Genomic DNA, 17034 nt, shown 5'->3' with positions numbered 1-17034 from the left:
GTAATGAAATACAATGTTTTTCTATCTAGTTACAACTAGATGATGAACATCAAGAAAGCTCTTGGATTCTAATAACAGAAAACATCATTAAAATGGATAGCAAACAAGAAATCTCTCACTAAGAGTGGAAGCACAACAAAGAGGCAAGAAGAGATGCTAAAAACGAATTTGCCTTCTTCATTTCAACCCTTGTAAATCTTCTTTTTCTTCTTAAAACCTTCTTCTCAAAACCCCTTTTCTTTTCTCTAATATTTTCTAGATAGAGTTATTAGAGTGGAAAGTGAGCTCTCTCCAATTCGTTAGTTAGCTAAGGACGCGTTGGCTTGCCTTGCAAGCAAATGCAAAAAGTCTCCCTACAACAAAAAATGCCTATAATGACAATTTTTTATGCCGTTATATATCAATTTATATGTTGCTATATATTTATGGCGGCGTATTTGTTGCATATAATCTTATGCTGCTAAAAACTACGTTGGTATAGGGTATAGCGGCATTTAGAGAAATGCCACTACAAATAACCCTATAGTAGCGTTTAATCCGTCAATAGCGACATATAGATATGCCACTATCAGTTAAAAAAAATTAATTTACATGTCTTTTATGACATATATAAATGTCGCTATAAATATAACATCTATAGTGGCATTTTATAAATGCCATGATAGTAATGATTAATTGGACCTATAGTGGCATTTATAAACGCCGCAATAGATCTATTTTAGTGAACCTGTAGTGGCATTTGTAACTGTCGCTATAGATCTATTTGATTGAACCAGTATAACCGCCGTAATAGATTTGTTTGATTGAACCTTAATGGTGTTTATAACTGTCGCAATAGATAATTGAAATTCATTCGATCAGCTATCATATTCACTATTAGAATCATTAAAAACCTGTGATTTTAAAATAAAATTCAACAAAATAAATATTCATTTCAAATAGATTTTCATACATTTATATTTTAAAAGAATGTTTACACAAAAAAATGTACATTATAGTGTTAAATAAATTGTTATAATACATATGAAACTTCAAAAAACATATCAAAATATTAATCAAAAGTCTTCATCCATTGGTTGATCACTAATGCTCCTTGTGTAGTATGTAATATCAACCTACAAAAAAATGCAAAGAAAAAATTAGAATACGTACTTAGTTCAAAGGTTACAAAAAATTTCTATATTAGGACCTATTGAATTATTCAATATGAAAACATAGGAATTATCTAAAGAATATAAAAAGTAAATCCTTTCTTGGTGTTTATGGTGAGGCTTCATTTGTATAATACACAAACAACTTAAAAAGGTTCCTCCACAAGGTCTCCCATGTTCTTTAGGGAAAAGCAAACGAAAACCTACAATACATGACAAGAATCAAGGTTTGAAAACTCCCAATGCAGGACCAAGAATCCTTTTCCCAAAGAAAAGATAGAAGGTCACCTGCCAATTAATTATTGGGTAAAAAACTTAAACATACCCTGAGATTTCAGAAATTAACTTAAAAATACCAAAAGTTTTCTAAGTGGAGTTAAGTATACCTTGTGGGGTGACCCCACTGAACTTAAACATACCCTAAGTTTTTTTTAAGTGGACTTAAGTGATCTCTTTATTGTTTCAAAAACCTTATTATGCCCTTTGATTGGTGCTTCGAAGTTCAAGTTGGGCATTTCATTGTCTGCATGGTTCAATTGGGCTTCTTCGTACAAAATAACTTAGCAACACTTGATGCCAATAATATCAAGGTGGGGAAATTAGAATATCAATTATGACATTGGAAGATGAAAACATTAGTAAACAATGCCAATAGGAATACCTAAAAGAAGTAAGAGAATACTGATCATATAGAGGGAGATTGGGAGATAGTTCCAGAAGCTGGAACTAGGATTTTAAGAAAAATTGTCTGTTAGATTGAGGTGTTAGCAAGGATTTTCAGGAAGGAGAAAACAATGAAGATGGGGAGGTGGGTTAGGGATCCTCTTAATTAATTCTTCCTACATTACATAAGTTAAACATGATAAGAAAGATTTGTTTTATCTTTATGGTTTTGTTTTTGAAAATTTGAAAAATAATAAAGGGTAAAAGAGTCTTTAATGGCCATAGGGTATATTTATGTCCACCTTAAAAACTCATGGTATGTTTAAGTCAATTTATGAAATCTCAAGTTATGTTTAGGTATGAACTACCCAAGCTCATTAAATCGAAGAAAAGAATTAGTAGCACTACAATCAAATTCATTTTAGATTTTTGGTTTGTTTATCAAGTAAAATGGGCAGTCAAATGGACACTTCGAATGGCTATCAATCAAAATGGGTGAAATCTATTATAGGTTCAGGTCTGTATACATTCTACTAGAGCTTCAAATAATTCAATCGATAGATAACAAAGAACTGTAATAAACCTAGAACCAATAAACAAACATCCTTGCTAATAAACCTAGCTATTTTTTTTTTTTTGCCTTTTTAGCTTCACATATCACTTAACTACTTCTTAGCTCTAATTAATTAAATCCACAAGTAAAGATTACTGCCCCAAGTTTGTATGATCTTGGGATTTTAGACATTCTTTACTGTCATAGTGTGTTAATTGAAATTACTGATTACTGTAGTGTTTAAATCCACAAGTAAAGATCACTGCCCCATGATCGGTTCCACTACAAATGTTTAATAGGATAAACACATAGAAACACAATGAAGTAGCCTAAACTAGAAGAATGCTCATATATGATAAAGTTGACTTCTAGAAGGGTGCCTATAAAGGGGTGAAATTTGGGTTAGGATGGGTTAATAATTTGTTAAGTTTTACATGGGCTCCCAACACTAACCCAAGAAGCACAAATTTCCAAACACTAATCTCGTTACAGTTTCATGTACAACATTTGGGTCAAAAGTATCAAAGATCTTTGCTATCAACAGTTACTACCCATCCTTAATGGAAGCTTTCATGAAAGGTTAGCGGGTCCAAGGCTTGAGTACCCAGGTCTGTTTTCATTTGTATTGATGCAAAAGCATGGAATAATCATTTGAATGCAAATCTTTCTAATGTATTTTTTGTTGAATTCAGTTCTTGCCTTTTTTTCTAAATGCTAACAAGTGTATGCTGATAATTATAGAGAATAATAATTAGCAAGACATTTTCACTCAAAGCTTTCATGAACACTTTGAAGTAAAGATGAACTCACTCTTCTATTTGAGAAAAGGAGAATAATTGGGTGCTTTGAAGGTATTTCAAAGGAGGTCATTAGTGTGGGTTTTTGATCTTTTGTTGGTGATGGTAGTACACAGGAAGCAGTAAATAAGTGAGTTGCTCAAATTCGGAACCTAATTGAGGCTGCAGAGCAAGACTACGAGAAAGAAAAGTTTAGGAGAGAATTGTGAAACTCTCAGGTGGTGGTGTTGTCATTCAAGTTGAGGCACAAATAGAAATTGAATTAAAAGAAAAAGAATTAATAGTAGAAGATGCTCTTAATGCAACAAAGGCAGCTGTTGAGGAAGGCATTGTAGTTGGTGGTAGGTGCACCCTGTTAAGGCTTGCAGCAAAGGTTGATTTTGTAAAGGACACTCCTGATGATGATGAGCAAAAAGTTGGGGCAGACATTGTTAAAAGGGCTTTCAGCTACCCTCTGAAGTTGATTGCCAAGAAATTATTGTTACAATGCTGCAATTAGGAAACATGAGGGCTTGATGGCAGCCGGAATAATTTGCCATAGAAGAACAATAAACAAACTTGGGTTTTGGTTGCTCTTTGGTTTGATTTCTAATGACCCATCACCATATAATGAAATTGAAGCTCATATTTCTTGTGATGTATTAAGAGAAAGATGTAAATTCTTGACTTGTGCTAGACAAATGAGTGAAGCTTTAATTCAAGAAGGGAAAGGCCCCCAAATAGGATATCTGTTCTTGAAAGCACCTGTGTCCTTGTATGTTTTTTTCAAGCAAAAAACAAGTTACAAAAATTGCTCTTTGTGGGCATTTCACCTATGTGAACTGTATTTGGAAGATGGATTGTGTCCATTTATTTCTCTTTGTGGGCTCCTATTTATGAATCTCCCTATTATCCTTTGTCTCAGCATAAGAGTGGTCCAAATAAGCTTAACCCCCATTGATACTTTCAAATGACTAAAATATTATCCTTTTCTAACCTCAAACTTTGCTAATAAATTTATGACACTTGAACCTATGATTCTTTATAAAACATACAACTTGATAGTCCCCCTTGTAGATTTAGCCAATTTCACGTACAGCTAACTTTTAGTTTTCATAGTAAATCTAGTAGTTTTGCTACCAAAGAGTTTCCATTGCCAACAGGCCCTAAGAAGCTAGTCAAAATGTTTCCTATTTCACCTCTCTCTAATCATTTCTCCGACTCCATATGCACACGAGTTACCTAAGATGTACCCATCAATAACCTACCGATTTATCTATTCCTAACTTTCTAAATAATCAAACCCTTTGTTAACTGTAAAAGCTTTGTCAAGTTACATAGTCACATAAAAGCTTCTATCCCTTTATTCTTCATTTCTAAAATGCTTATCATTAATAAAAAAAAAGTACTAATTTTGTCACTTTTATGGTTTCATATATAGATTCTTCAAATGTCAAAAACATTCCACCAAATGTATAAAAACCTCTCCTCTGTTATACTTTTAATAGAACAAAAAAACTGAATTTGTTGAGAAGAACAAAGCCAAAATATGATACCCTTAGCACTAGAAAATTAGGGTAATTATTTCTAATCATTATAGCAATAACACTTGATGCGGTACGATCCGCCAAATCATCCTCCACCAATACTCTTAGCTCATCTTCAGCATATACCTTCAGACCCCTAGAGGGTTTATACTAAAAAATATTATCATATTTATCACACTACATACTCAAAATCTCTGGTATATAAATATCTAGCAAGCCAAATACAAGAGTGTCATGTTAAAGACAGCTGTTATGGTTTTTGGTTAGCAAATGACAAGGGTGATTTCGTTTTTGCAAAGTGTGGTCCCTGTAAAGTCGTTTCAGCTATATATGTAGAAGTTACAGCTGTGCTTGAATGTGTTCTTTCAATTAGAAGACTTGGTTTACAATCAGTAACCATTTTTTGTAACTCAACTAATGTTGTAAAAACTATCTCTCATAGGTTTTTTTATTATGATCCTGTTGTTTGGCCTTTGTTGCATGATCTGTATGCCATTTTAGGAGTGATAGTTGAGGTGATTAGTGTAAGTCGTGGTTCTGTTAGTGCAGCACATGCCTTAGCTGCTAAAGGTAAGTTTGGTGTGGAAGAATTCTGAGCAGTCCCGCCAGAGTGGATGCTCCCTCTATTGAAGTTTGAACTTTTGATCCACAGGTCAGAAAGAGCAGAGCCGCCAGAGTGGATGCTCCAAATGATTCATGTATGAAAGCGTTCCTAAAGCATTTAAATTTGGAGTATTGATTATAAAGAATTGACTTAAGCTTACAAGATACCTATAAACCAATTTTATCCAATTTGGATCCACTAAACAATTTTCAAACCAACATGACAAACCAATGAATGCTTTCTAATGCTCTAGGAAATAAACATGTCAAACATTTATATTTTCTTTTATCTTCTTAGAACTGTTATCTCTACATCAAGAAGTGTGGCACTAAAAGTTTCACTTTCCTCAAGCACCTTCTTGGCTTCAACTTAAATCTGTAAATTAGATTACACATGAAACAAGTAGACCATATTTGAAATTCTTAATAATTTATAGCCTTTTCATTTTTGTTCTTCTGTGATCCATGAGCTTAAGAAGCATCATAACTGAACTTGCAATGACATGGATAAACCCAAAAGAAACAACATGATAACAACAGGGAGAAGGCTAACTGCTGAGGTTTAACAGAAATAAAACTACCCAGAAAATTTGATGTTTGAGAGGACTAAACTTGAAGGTTCTGTTAAGAGCACAAAGTTAAAGCTTATATGGCTCCCTAAAACTAATAAATTGGCTAAATCTCTCACTAGCCAAGTCTGACTACGGACTACCCAATTACAAAAAGGAAGGTAAATTAGAAACTGTTGATAAGAAAATATCATAACCCAAGAAAGTGCAAATCAGTCGTTTCTATAAGAATAGAAAATCTTGTTCATGAACTTGATAAACTTAAGGTTAATACATGGGTTTGCTCAGGAAACAAATGCCATGTCTATTTCTGTGATGGATGTCTGGTTTTCTCTGTTCTTGTCACTTCTATATTAACAAGAACCCATATCTCCTACATCTAAACAAGATAGTTTAATTAAAAAAACCAGGTTAAGGAGGTATAGCCCATACAGAAAACCAAAAAAAAAAAAAACAAAAAAAGCTGTTACGTCTAAACCCAACGATTCTATTTGTCTGAATTGAAGGTGTGGTTCTTCAAGAAACAATATATGTATCAAAAATGAAATATTGCATGGATCAATACTAAGAAAAATGGCCACATACATATAGGGGATGTTTCAAAATTGAAATATTGAAGGTGTGCTTATTTTCCCTTCACAATACTAAGAAAAATAACCGCATGCATACAACTTCTATTATAGGAAAAATAACAGGGAAGGTAGGAATCAAAACTAACCAGCTATAATTGAAGTTTGAAATGACCCGTGGTTTCACTCTTCATTCCGAGAAGAAATGGCTCAACTGCAATGACAAGGTGAAGTTAGAACGAATAAAAATAATGAAGATTAAAAATACCTACTAAATCTTGGAGAAACTAAGAAGCCTGATGAGGGAAATAATGGTTCAGATGAACCAAATAAGATTTCTAAGGCAAAATCGAACAAATGGCCTCAGAAAATAGACGTAGACAGAGGTATAGAGTGATGAAAACAGAAATGTGAACACGCTGGTTCAAGGGTCGGCAGCTTTTGGCGCAGAGTTCTTCCACAATCAATTCTTCTAGGGTCAGCAGCTTTCGGATTCTTTCACGAGCACTTCTGATGTTAGAGTCTTGCATGAGCGGGAAGGCGATGCAAAGAGGAAATGCACGGAGATGCCAGGGAGATGAATGTGAAGAGAACCAGTTGGGGGAGGAAGGAAATCAGACACAGAGAACATGAGCGGGAAATCGATGCGCCCATTTGGTTTGTTTTCCCTAAATCCATATTAAATGGCAACAAATAAATCATATGTATGGTGGCGTTTAAACGCATTTTTTTTACTATCATTTATTGCAAATACGCGTATAAGATATAATGTAGCGGCAATTTAAAAATTTTCGATTAAAACAAGAAAATGGTGGCATTTTTCAAGATGCACCACTATAGATGATTTATAAAACGCCATTATAACCAAAATTTGTTGTAATATTTTAACTAAATAGTTTGAAGTTGTATCATTAGAAAAAGTAAATTTTCCTCTAAAATTTCAAGATATAAGAAGTCAATTCTACAATTGGAATTCTAATTAAAAGGGAAAGAGCCCATGATTAGTAGAAATTTAAAAAGGGAAAAAACAAAATTGTAAAGTTGAAGAATTGAGTTCAACTTGATTGGTCCCATGGATATGAACCAATTGATGGTCCCTCAGTCGGTAGGTTTTCTGGTTGTTTGTAACAGAGGCTTGGGATCAGATCCCACTTCCACCATAATTGCAGGGGGTTATGGGTTTGGGTCGGAATACCATTGGTCAAAGCTTTTTCGATATCATACCTTTGTTGCACCATAGATTTTTCCAAAATTTACAGTTTTTATTGCGGAGTTGAAAATGTTTTTCTCACCATAGCTAGTCTACTGTCTCATACAAAATACAAAAGATCATCATGCTTCAAACTTGGAAATCCTTATGTCTTAACTAGATGCTCCTAATTTATACGCAGGAAGTATCATTATTTGTTATTTTAATACGTATGGAGCATGGTTTTCAAAATCGGATCGGACCAGAAAAATTGGAAATCGGTTCGTTCTTCCTTAAAACTACTTTTTTTCATAAAATCGTTGATTTTGATTAGCAAACCGTTAAATCAGTTGATTAATCGTTTAAACGGTTTTAACCATTTTTTATTTTTTTATTTCTTTTATCAAAATAAATTGATCATTCGGGTTCAGGTCGAACGGTTGGACTGTTCGATGGTAATCGAACCCCTGACAGATTCAGTCACTGGGTCAGTTTTAAAAACTTGGATGCGTAAGTTAGAAAGAATCATCAAGAAATTGTATTAATTAAAGATCACAACAGATAAATATGTGAAACAAAAGCGCAGAATCAGAACTTGTAATAATCAAACCGGATCAATGCAGGAAATTCTTTGCAATTTATTAAATTAGGGCAAGAGTTCCATTCCATACATGAATCAAATCAAGATTAAGCGAAAGAAGTTTGTTTTTTTTTTTTTCTGGAAATTTTATAGATTGAAAGCAGAAATTAATTAAAGCCCAAAAATTCTTGGGGGCTAAGGAGCCAAGTCTTTCCATTCACATAGTACGCCCCTAGAAAAGGATTTGCCTCCTTATCTGTTAGTGTTCTGGCCCAACGCACTCTTCCAGTCAAGTTGGCACCCGGTCCGCTGCACTTATACTCTCCGTAATACACACTTCTGTAGAGAAATTTTTAGTTCGACACATGAGAGCATCCAGCAGGTGTGAATGTAAAGCATGTTCAAGTTCAACAATTAATTCATAATAGCAATGTGTATGTCTGAATCTTTGTAAATTGCCTTGGCCGTTTGCATTTATTTGTTATAGTGATTTGTGGGGACGTATTATCCCCATCTTGTGTAGCCCCATTACTTTTATTATCAAAAATAAAATAAACATTAACCTCGAGAGTTGGGACACCATCTATTTACTCGGTTCAGCTCGACGAATACATGGTGATGTCATGCATAAATCCATTAGGGCTTGATAGGGCTATGGGTCGGGTTGGATCCATCAGACCCAAATCAATTGGGTCGCTATTGATTTTAGGGTTGATTCAGTTTTTGATCTATTATGATATATAGTATAATTAATATCATAAATAACTATTATGTATGTAAATATTTAATATAGGGTTGGGGCGGGAAATTCACTCCCCATCCCCGTCCCCAATCGAGTAGCACTATCAATCCCGCCTCCTTTTCCATTAAGCCAATCTTCATCAGGGTCGAGGAAGCCGGGTACCCGATGTCGGGGATGGAGAAAACTGATAGTTAAAAAGTTAATCAGCCCCAAACACAACCACCGGCATGGTTGTGAAAACCGGATCGGACCAAACAGTTGAACAAATTGACTCAGAAACTGTCCAGGCAACATTCCATTTCATGGTTTTCACCCTAAAATTATTCTTGGGCTAAAAACTATTGACTTAGTTAGCGATCCACTGATTCAGACAATTGAACCGTCGACATTTTGGCCCAAGTAATGATTTTTTTGGTCTTTTTATTTTAATTATTTTTTTAAATCAAAACAGACCGTCCAATTGAACTAGACAGTTGGATTTGGACCTTTTGACCTGGAAACGGGTGGCAAAAATGGTTCCATGTTGAAACCTTGCCACCAGTTATAAAATACAGATGCGGCTAAACCCCAACAAAGAAAAAATATTCTCCTCTCAACACAGAAACCCTTTTGGATCTTTCTATGTTTTCTTTTTGGTACCTGTAATGCATCTTTGGCCCCCATACACTGACACATTTACTAGGATTAGTGGTGGTGGAGATGCATTGCAGCCATTCACTACGCAGATATGACCAACTGAGCAAATAATGGGCCATCAATCGGCGGATACCTTTAATATTTTCCTTGTACTCTCCCCTATTTTGATAAAGAATGCGTAGAAAAAGCAAGCAAGTAATGATGTGTGGACTTACGACTCTCGCTTCTGATCGCCCCAGTCGCTCCATCCTTGAGGCAAAACAACTTTGTCCATGTATGTATAAGAGAAGATAACCCTGGAACGATCGCCCCATGCTCTTCCCAGATACACTAGGCCACTCCCTGTGACAACGCTATCTTTGAATGAAAAGCCACTAGACAAGGAGGTGTTTGTTCTCTTTTGGGCGGTCAGAGATGCCACCTTTTTTGATATAGAGTTCAAATAGCAATTCTGCACATACACACAATGTTCAAAGTGTGAGAACCAAGTCCAAAAACTAATTAAATCATAAATTCGAAACTCTACACTCTACAGAGACTGCTATCTCCAGTATCATCAGAAAAATATTGACTAAAAATACAGACCTCGTATAAGGATCTCCCATATCCGAAGATGAAGTCTACAGAGCCTTGTATGAAGCAGTTGTTGAAGTAGTGAAGGCCTTTGTGATCATACAGAGTGTCCTGACTTCCATAGAAACTGCAATTATGGAATGCAGCTTTATTGCCGGAGATGCGAAGGGCTACGGCTTGTTCTCCGGTTGATCCAATATCATGTGGAGCCGTATTCTACAATGCAAACACAAAAGTAGGAAGCCAAAATTTTGGAAACATTAGTGGAAACAAAGTTATAAATAATAGGGTAAGTCCATTTATCAGCATTAATTAGAATGTGCATAGATTTTTATGTAGATGGACCCATGAATTCTGGTGACTTATGAATTATGATTATGAGCAAACAACACATTTGGTTGGGCTCTTGGAATGTCTGAAATGAGTATGGAATTAGAGGTGTCAATCGACTGGTTTTGAGTAAATTGAACCAGCTACTCATACTTAATGGTCCAAAGTATTTATTAGATTGAATCTGATCCATTCATAATGGATTTATATTGAATTGGGTCCAATTGAACCAATATCTGATCCATTGATAAAAGATAAGAATACAAGTGTCAAATGGATCAGGTTTGAGTTAGAACCAGTCGAAATTAAAATGGTCCAGAATATTCATCGATCAGAGTGGATTGGACCTGGTCCATCTGTATTGGACTCGTATTAGATTGGATCTGATTGGACCAAATCATGCCAATAAACGTGCTAATTAAAGAAATTAGAGTTGAAGAAAGGTCTGGTAGGATACCTCAAACATTATATTGATAGCTACAAAATAATCGGCATTGACGCCCACTGTCGCACTCTGAAAGGTCTTCAAGGGTTTGCCATCTCTTCCAGTTCCTGAAGCCGTGTCATTCCCGGTTATGGTTGGTGGATTGGCTGAATCCCCCAGAAATGTAATAAAAGGTTGTGACCTGGGGATCAAAATCTTCTCCCTAGACAACATGAACAAGTTATTTACTATGTCCCTCCTCAGTCCTTCTCACCCTATTAATTATTTAAAGATTCTAATTAAAAGAAAGCTCTAACTAAAGAACACTACAATTCATGCATACCCATCTAAAATCTAATTAAATAGTTTACAGCCAAAAGCAATTTTTGTATATATATATATATAATGTAGTGACTGTTTCTTTTGATGGGTTTAAATAAGTCATCTGAAAATATGCCCAATGTCATCAATGGATGATGATGATGAATTTTTTATTTACTTTCTCAAATCTCAACCCACCAATGAAATTGAAAATTCATTAACTATTTAATTAACTAGAGAACCATAGTTTGAACTTTGAAGTATTATCTAAACTTGCCAAAAACCAATAATCCCAAGATGATGATTATTGAAGAGCACAGTCCGAAAACAATTCTATCTACACGTACCTATAAACACCTGGGTTTATTTCCAAGATGACTCTTCTGGTGTTCTTTAATGGGATGTCATCAACAGCTTCCTGGATGCTAGAGTAATCACCAGTCCCATCTTGACTAACTCTCACTCTCACTTTATTCAACTCGGCCTTCTTCAGCTTCGTATCCAAACCCTTGAGGTCAGCGACCGGCCGTGCTCCTCGTCGACCAGTACTACTGGTGGCCTCTGCTCCAAGAGTGGTCTTCTTCTGATGGTCCCTCACATTCCATGATAACCATTTCTCAAAATCACCTTTCCTCTCTTGAATCTGCAACTGTAAAGAAGGGAGAGTGCAGAGGGCAAGCAGCAGAAGCAAGAGAAGAAGATTGATGCCGTTGTTCCAAGCCATCAAAGTACTACTGGTTATATTAAACCCAACTAGTGTTCTTCGTGGAAAAAGAATGCAACCACAAAGATGCCTTAAATATTGGAAATATATAAGCCATTAAAATAGCATTGGACAGTTATTTGATTATAAAATTCATAAACCTAACCTCTAGTCAGTAGTCACCAAGGCAGTGCTTTTGGGTTGCCATTTCTTCTCTGTAACATCTTCTTTGTACTGGCACCTAAATTAAATATGGGACGCCATTGTGGTATGTCGAATTAAGTCACCATTCATAATTAATTAACAATTCATGGGAAAAATGAATTAGATGGGCCTACTATGCTCAGACCATTAGATGGATTCATATATATATATATGGTTTTACATCCTCCAAACAAGTAACATGCATGGGCATGGCATGGGGGCACAAGAGACATCCCCTCATTCGGTTCAGTGATTTATGGGAGCAATTATATTTGGTGGTTCATGGTTGAATGGCTGATATAGACGACAAATAGTTAATGTTAGTGACAAAGGAAAGAGAGATGAATAAAAATAAGAGTGCAGAATTAGCTGTCCTCCATCTGGTTATTGTTTTGATGGTTTCAACTTTCAAGTGTAATACATTATCTTGTTGTGTTTTTTTGTCTTTCCATTGTTGATGGGCTCCGTGGCATATGAAGTATTGTATCAATATGCAAAACACAGGTGATGTCAACCATGCGCACATACTTTCTTTGCTGACATCACAGCACCACTACGCTGTGAGAGAGAGAGAACGAATGAATATTTGAACCAATGGATGAATGAATTATAGATCCATCCATTCGGATTAACTGTGCATTTGATGGCTGTGTAAGAGGCTATTCAATCAATAATAAGCCCCCACGTCAGCCTGAGAGATCAGAGTTGGATTTATTCCTCACAAAATTCGTCATCACACCCATCTCACAGCCCTTGTAGTAGTGGGAACATCTTACAATACAAGATGGTGGCGATATGTGATTGCAATTCAAGGCGAGTAAGTGTATCTAGAGAATAGAATAGTGGGCAGAAAATCCAAACGCCATTAGAATGAATCCTTTATCGTTTGTATGTACATAACTACATATCTAACATTCCAGATAGACTTTCATTAGGGCAAACCTGTGTTCACACCGTTCTAACAGTCTTTTGCAATCTTACATTGAGAATATCTCCCTTATGAAATAAAGCACATAAGTACGGAGATATTCTCAATGTAAGGCAGTAAAAGACTAAAGGCTGCTTGAATGGGCTTTGCCCTGATTGAAGCCAAACTCCTAAAATTCAAAGTATATGTATTGTTCCATGCTCATCCAGCCGATCTTTTGGCCCGATGGGCAAAATACCCAAGGAAGGAGCAACTGGTTCACTAACCCATTGTAGTGGTATAGTGGTAGCCACCCAGATATTCAGTATGGCTACACACACCTGTAGTGTAAGGTGAAAGGGTCCGTTTGATTCGTAGTTGGAATCAAAATCAGAATTAGAATAATCTATTTTTATAGTCTGTTTGATTCAGACAGGAATGAGAATGAAAATTAGAATCAGCAGGAATAGGACTTAATTCCCAAGGAAAGGGCAGAGAATGGCCATTCTCTCAAATGAGAGAATACCACTCTAATAGGAATGGAAATGAAATTCCAGTTCTGTCTGATCAAACAGTTAGAATCAGAATAACCAATTCCGATTCCAATTCCAGATCCCTATTCCAGTGAATGATACGGGGCCCAAGTGTAGGACGATCCTGTTATCTTCAATGGGCTTATGTCAGACCATGTGCATGTGCTCGGTGCACAGCAGGGACCCAGCACTAAGGCCATTACCTAATATTGGTCCCAGCTATCTGCGGGGGTCGTGGGACCCAAGCATATTACTCGCAACAGCACTATCTCCATTTACTAATGCATTATTGCACAAAGTGGATCCATGAATTTGAACTCTTATGTGTTCCAGCTCTAGTCTCAAATCTCAATGTCTCATGCATCATCCTGTGCATACTCAGTACTCACTGGGATCGGCACCCTCGGCCGAATCCAAACCTACATGAACCAGGAATGCCCACCATCCAAATTGGCTAGGACTGTCCGCATTATGGAAGCACAGTGAAAAAAGCACTTTGTGAGTTTGTCTATATAAAGTCATTTGCCCAAGTTTGTACAATTTCTTTGTAAGGTTGATTAGAGGTGAAAAACAGAGATTTAATAGAGATGATGATGATGATAAAACTAAGCGTAACTGCCTGCTTTGAACCAAACTCGGCCCATTCTGTAGCCCTAAACCCATCAAATGACTTGAGGATGGGCCTTAAAAAGAACCCACCCTTTTAACTCTCACTACTTCCTACGTATCAAACTCCCTTTTCCTTCACGAATATATTATGATTGCATTCTGTTTCTTCATGAGTTTTGTGTGAATGTCTCAATGGGTTAGAATTGTTGGTATCTGGGCCAGATTCAAAGGTTTCTTCTTTTCTTTTTCATTTTGCAAAGGATCAAATTGTTGAAACTAATTGAATTGAAGCTGCAAATAGTTTGCACTTTGCACTACATTTATTGAGGCTGTGTTTGGAAAAAATGCAAATGTAATGTAAATCCCGGTTCAAGGTAAATTTGCACTTTGGTTCACTTTTACCTGTGCTTAGCAACATTACATTTATGCATTGACAAATGACAGACCAATGCATATTTATATTGATAATAAGATATAAAAGTACATCAATAAAAAAGAAGTAAATTTGCATTCAAGTGGGATTTTGATAAAAAAAAAAAAAAAAACATATGTGATGGAGCGCGATCCGGCTGGTCTTAGCTGCCCGCTGCCTTGCTTCCAAACGGGGTAGCAGGGAACCTGAAACGGAAGAGATGGGAAAGCTCCGGGGGGAACCCGGTGTAGAGGCTCTGAAGCTCAAGTTAGAATCCTTCAAAAGCAAGGTAATACCAGATAGCGCAAAGTTTGCATACCTCCGTTGTCGGGGGGCAGGGGGATCTTATAGTCACTTCGTGTACTCGTCCCGAGGCCCTTGTCAGATCGGGTATGATTACCCTTGCGCTTGTCAACTCGGCCGTCATCCTTTCTGCTGAGACAGAACCATCACTGCCTAACCGTCTAACTGGAGATGGCGGCGTTAGTGGCGGTGGCAAGTGGCCGTTTAGAGTGCTACTGCCAAACGTCAGATCCCAAGTCAGTTAGGCGTGGCGCCCTCGGGCACGGACTTCCCTAGTGTCAGGCATGGTACGACTTGTTTGGCTTTGGTGCCCAGAAGATGATGCGAAGTGCTGAGCGAGGCGGTCTTGAGCTCGGAGGTATCCCAAACTGTTACAAGGTGGGTCAGTTCGGCGAAGTCTATCCGAACTGTTACAAGGTGGGTCAGTTCGGCGAAGTGTATCCCGAGCTGTTACAAGGTGGGTCAGTTCGGCGAAGTCTATCCCGAGCTGTTACAAGGTGGGTGAGTTCGGCGAAGTGTATCCCGAGCTGTTACAAGGTGGGTCAGTTCGGCGAAGTGTATCCTGAGCTGTTACAAGGTGGCAGTTCGGCGAAGTCTATCCCGAGCTGTTACAAGGTGGGTCAGTTCGGCGGAGTGTGTCCCCTTGTTCCCGCCTAGGCTTGGCCCCTTTTGCCGAGCTGTTGTTTCTGCCACGTGTCTCATAATAGAGAGGTCGGGCCAAATCTTCCTTCATCAATTGCCCCCCACTCCTTGCGCCGAGGGTCTTGCCATGGTGCGGGGAGTTTTCGCGAGGTAGTTGGTGGATTTGTCCCGTCCTTCAAACCTTCACTGTACGAGATGCTTTTGCTAGGGTTCTTTCAATTTTCGAGAAGGCTGGAAACGTGCTTACTCAAGAACATTGGTGGTTGTGATCGCGCGTTTTAAATTTCAAACCAACTCGCGCCGCTGGGACGTGACAGCGGGTCATTTCAAAAAGGCACGCCACTGCTGTACGTGTGCGGTCGACTGTCAGGGAGACGTGCGGCGCGTCAGTTTTGAAAAGACGCGTGTCGAAGCGACGTCGGTTTCAAAAAGATGCGCTGATGTTTCGCTTTTCTCGGAAAGACGTGCGCCCGTCACGTCTCGACCTTAAGGGTTGTGCAGTCGGTAAGAACATGGGCCGTCGGATCGTCTTCGGTCTGCACAGTCGATTCTTGGTTACTGTAGATATAAATAGTGGGGGACCCTGGTTGTTGTCACTTCTGCGGTTTGTCTATTGAGTTCGCGTCCAACCCTTCAGCTCGCGTCCAAGTCTTTTCCAGCTCGCGTCAAGGCTGGTTATACAGTTCACGGTTCTTTGGTATTTCTTCAAACCTTCCGGTGAGTACTTTCTTGAATTCTTTTCCCCAATGTCTAGCTTCGATAGCTCAGACGATTCTTCGAGTAGGGCCGATGTAGGTTCCACCAACCGAGCCGTGTCCCCAGACTACCTCAGTGATCCTGAGGTGGAGTTTGAGGACTACGAACCAGTAGGTCGAGTCGCTTCGGGCAGTTTGGCATCTACCTCCCGCCGAGGTCGGATGCTAGACCGGTTTGGCCCTTCGACCATGACGCCTGAGGGGCTTCAATCCATACTTCTGTCTTATAATCTTCCTGGGGGGTACACATATTTTATTCCTTCGGGTAGCTTTCCTTGGGAACACGGTCCCGACGAGATCATGATTTTTCGAGAGCAGCTTGCTGCAGGGTTGCGACTTCCTTTCCACCCCCTTCTCGTCGAAGTCATAAACCACTTCGGTGTCACCATTGGCCAGCTTCATCCGAACTCTATTCGGAACCTGGTGGGGACAATTTCCCTTTTTTGTGAGCAGAACTTTCCCTTACACTTAGAGATATTCTCCTCTATCTTGATGCTCAAGAGACAGGCAGGTTCTCTTCCTGGGGGGAGACGGGCGTATTACCTTTCTCCTCGCCAGGGTTTCAAGCTTCTGCACGATCTTCCTAATAAGGTCCCGGCTTGGAAGAGGGACTACTTCGGCGTGCGAAGTGCACAAGGATGGCCCTTTCAAACCGGGTGGGGTGAGGCCACTCCCGATTTGGGCGTAACTCTTGATAAAGAGACGGTGAAGGGTCTCCGACAGTGGGCACGGCAAGGCTT

At 38.2% G+C, this 17034-nt stretch overlaps 1 protein-coding gene across 4 annotated transcripts; it reads right to left on the bottom strand.

Moving 5' to 3' along the window:
• Positions 1–899: 899 nt before the first annotated feature.
• Positions 900–12270, bottom strand: LOC148861172 (putative pectinesterase 53). Of its 4 annotated transcripts, none has more exons than XM_088941406.1 (6): positions 11574–12270; positions 10939–11128; positions 10164–10367; positions 9794–10029; positions 6581–8539; positions 900–1115 (listed from the first exon to the last, which is right to left on the bottom strand). In XM_088941406.1, the coding sequence occupies exons 1-5, from the start codon at positions 11948–11950 to the stop codon at positions 8368–8370; spliced, it is 1179 nt and encodes a 392-aa protein (XP_088797532.1). In that variant the 5' UTR covers positions 11951–12270; the 3' UTR covers positions 900–1115; positions 6581–8367. The 4 variants fall into 4 exon arrangements, with proteins under 4 accessions (XP_088797532.1, XP_088797531.1, XP_088797534.1 ...); XM_088941405.1 differs by having other exon boundaries at positions 6581–7099; positions 11574–12151; XM_088941408.1 differs by having other exon boundaries at positions 6581–6645; positions 11574–12151.
• Between the last annotated feature and the right edge of the window lie 4764 nt (positions 12271–17034).

This window comes from Nelumbo lutea, chromosome 4 (genome assembly GCF_056320005.1).
Source record: "Nelumbo lutea isolate HS-2025 chromosome 4, American lotus-T2T, whole genome shotgun sequence".
Taxonomy (NCBI): Eukaryota; Viridiplantae; Streptophyta; class Magnoliopsida; order Proteales; family Nelumbonaceae; genus Nelumbo; species Nelumbo lutea.
Note: the sequence above shows the minus strand (reverse complement) of the source record. Positions and strands in the feature narration are given on the sequence as shown.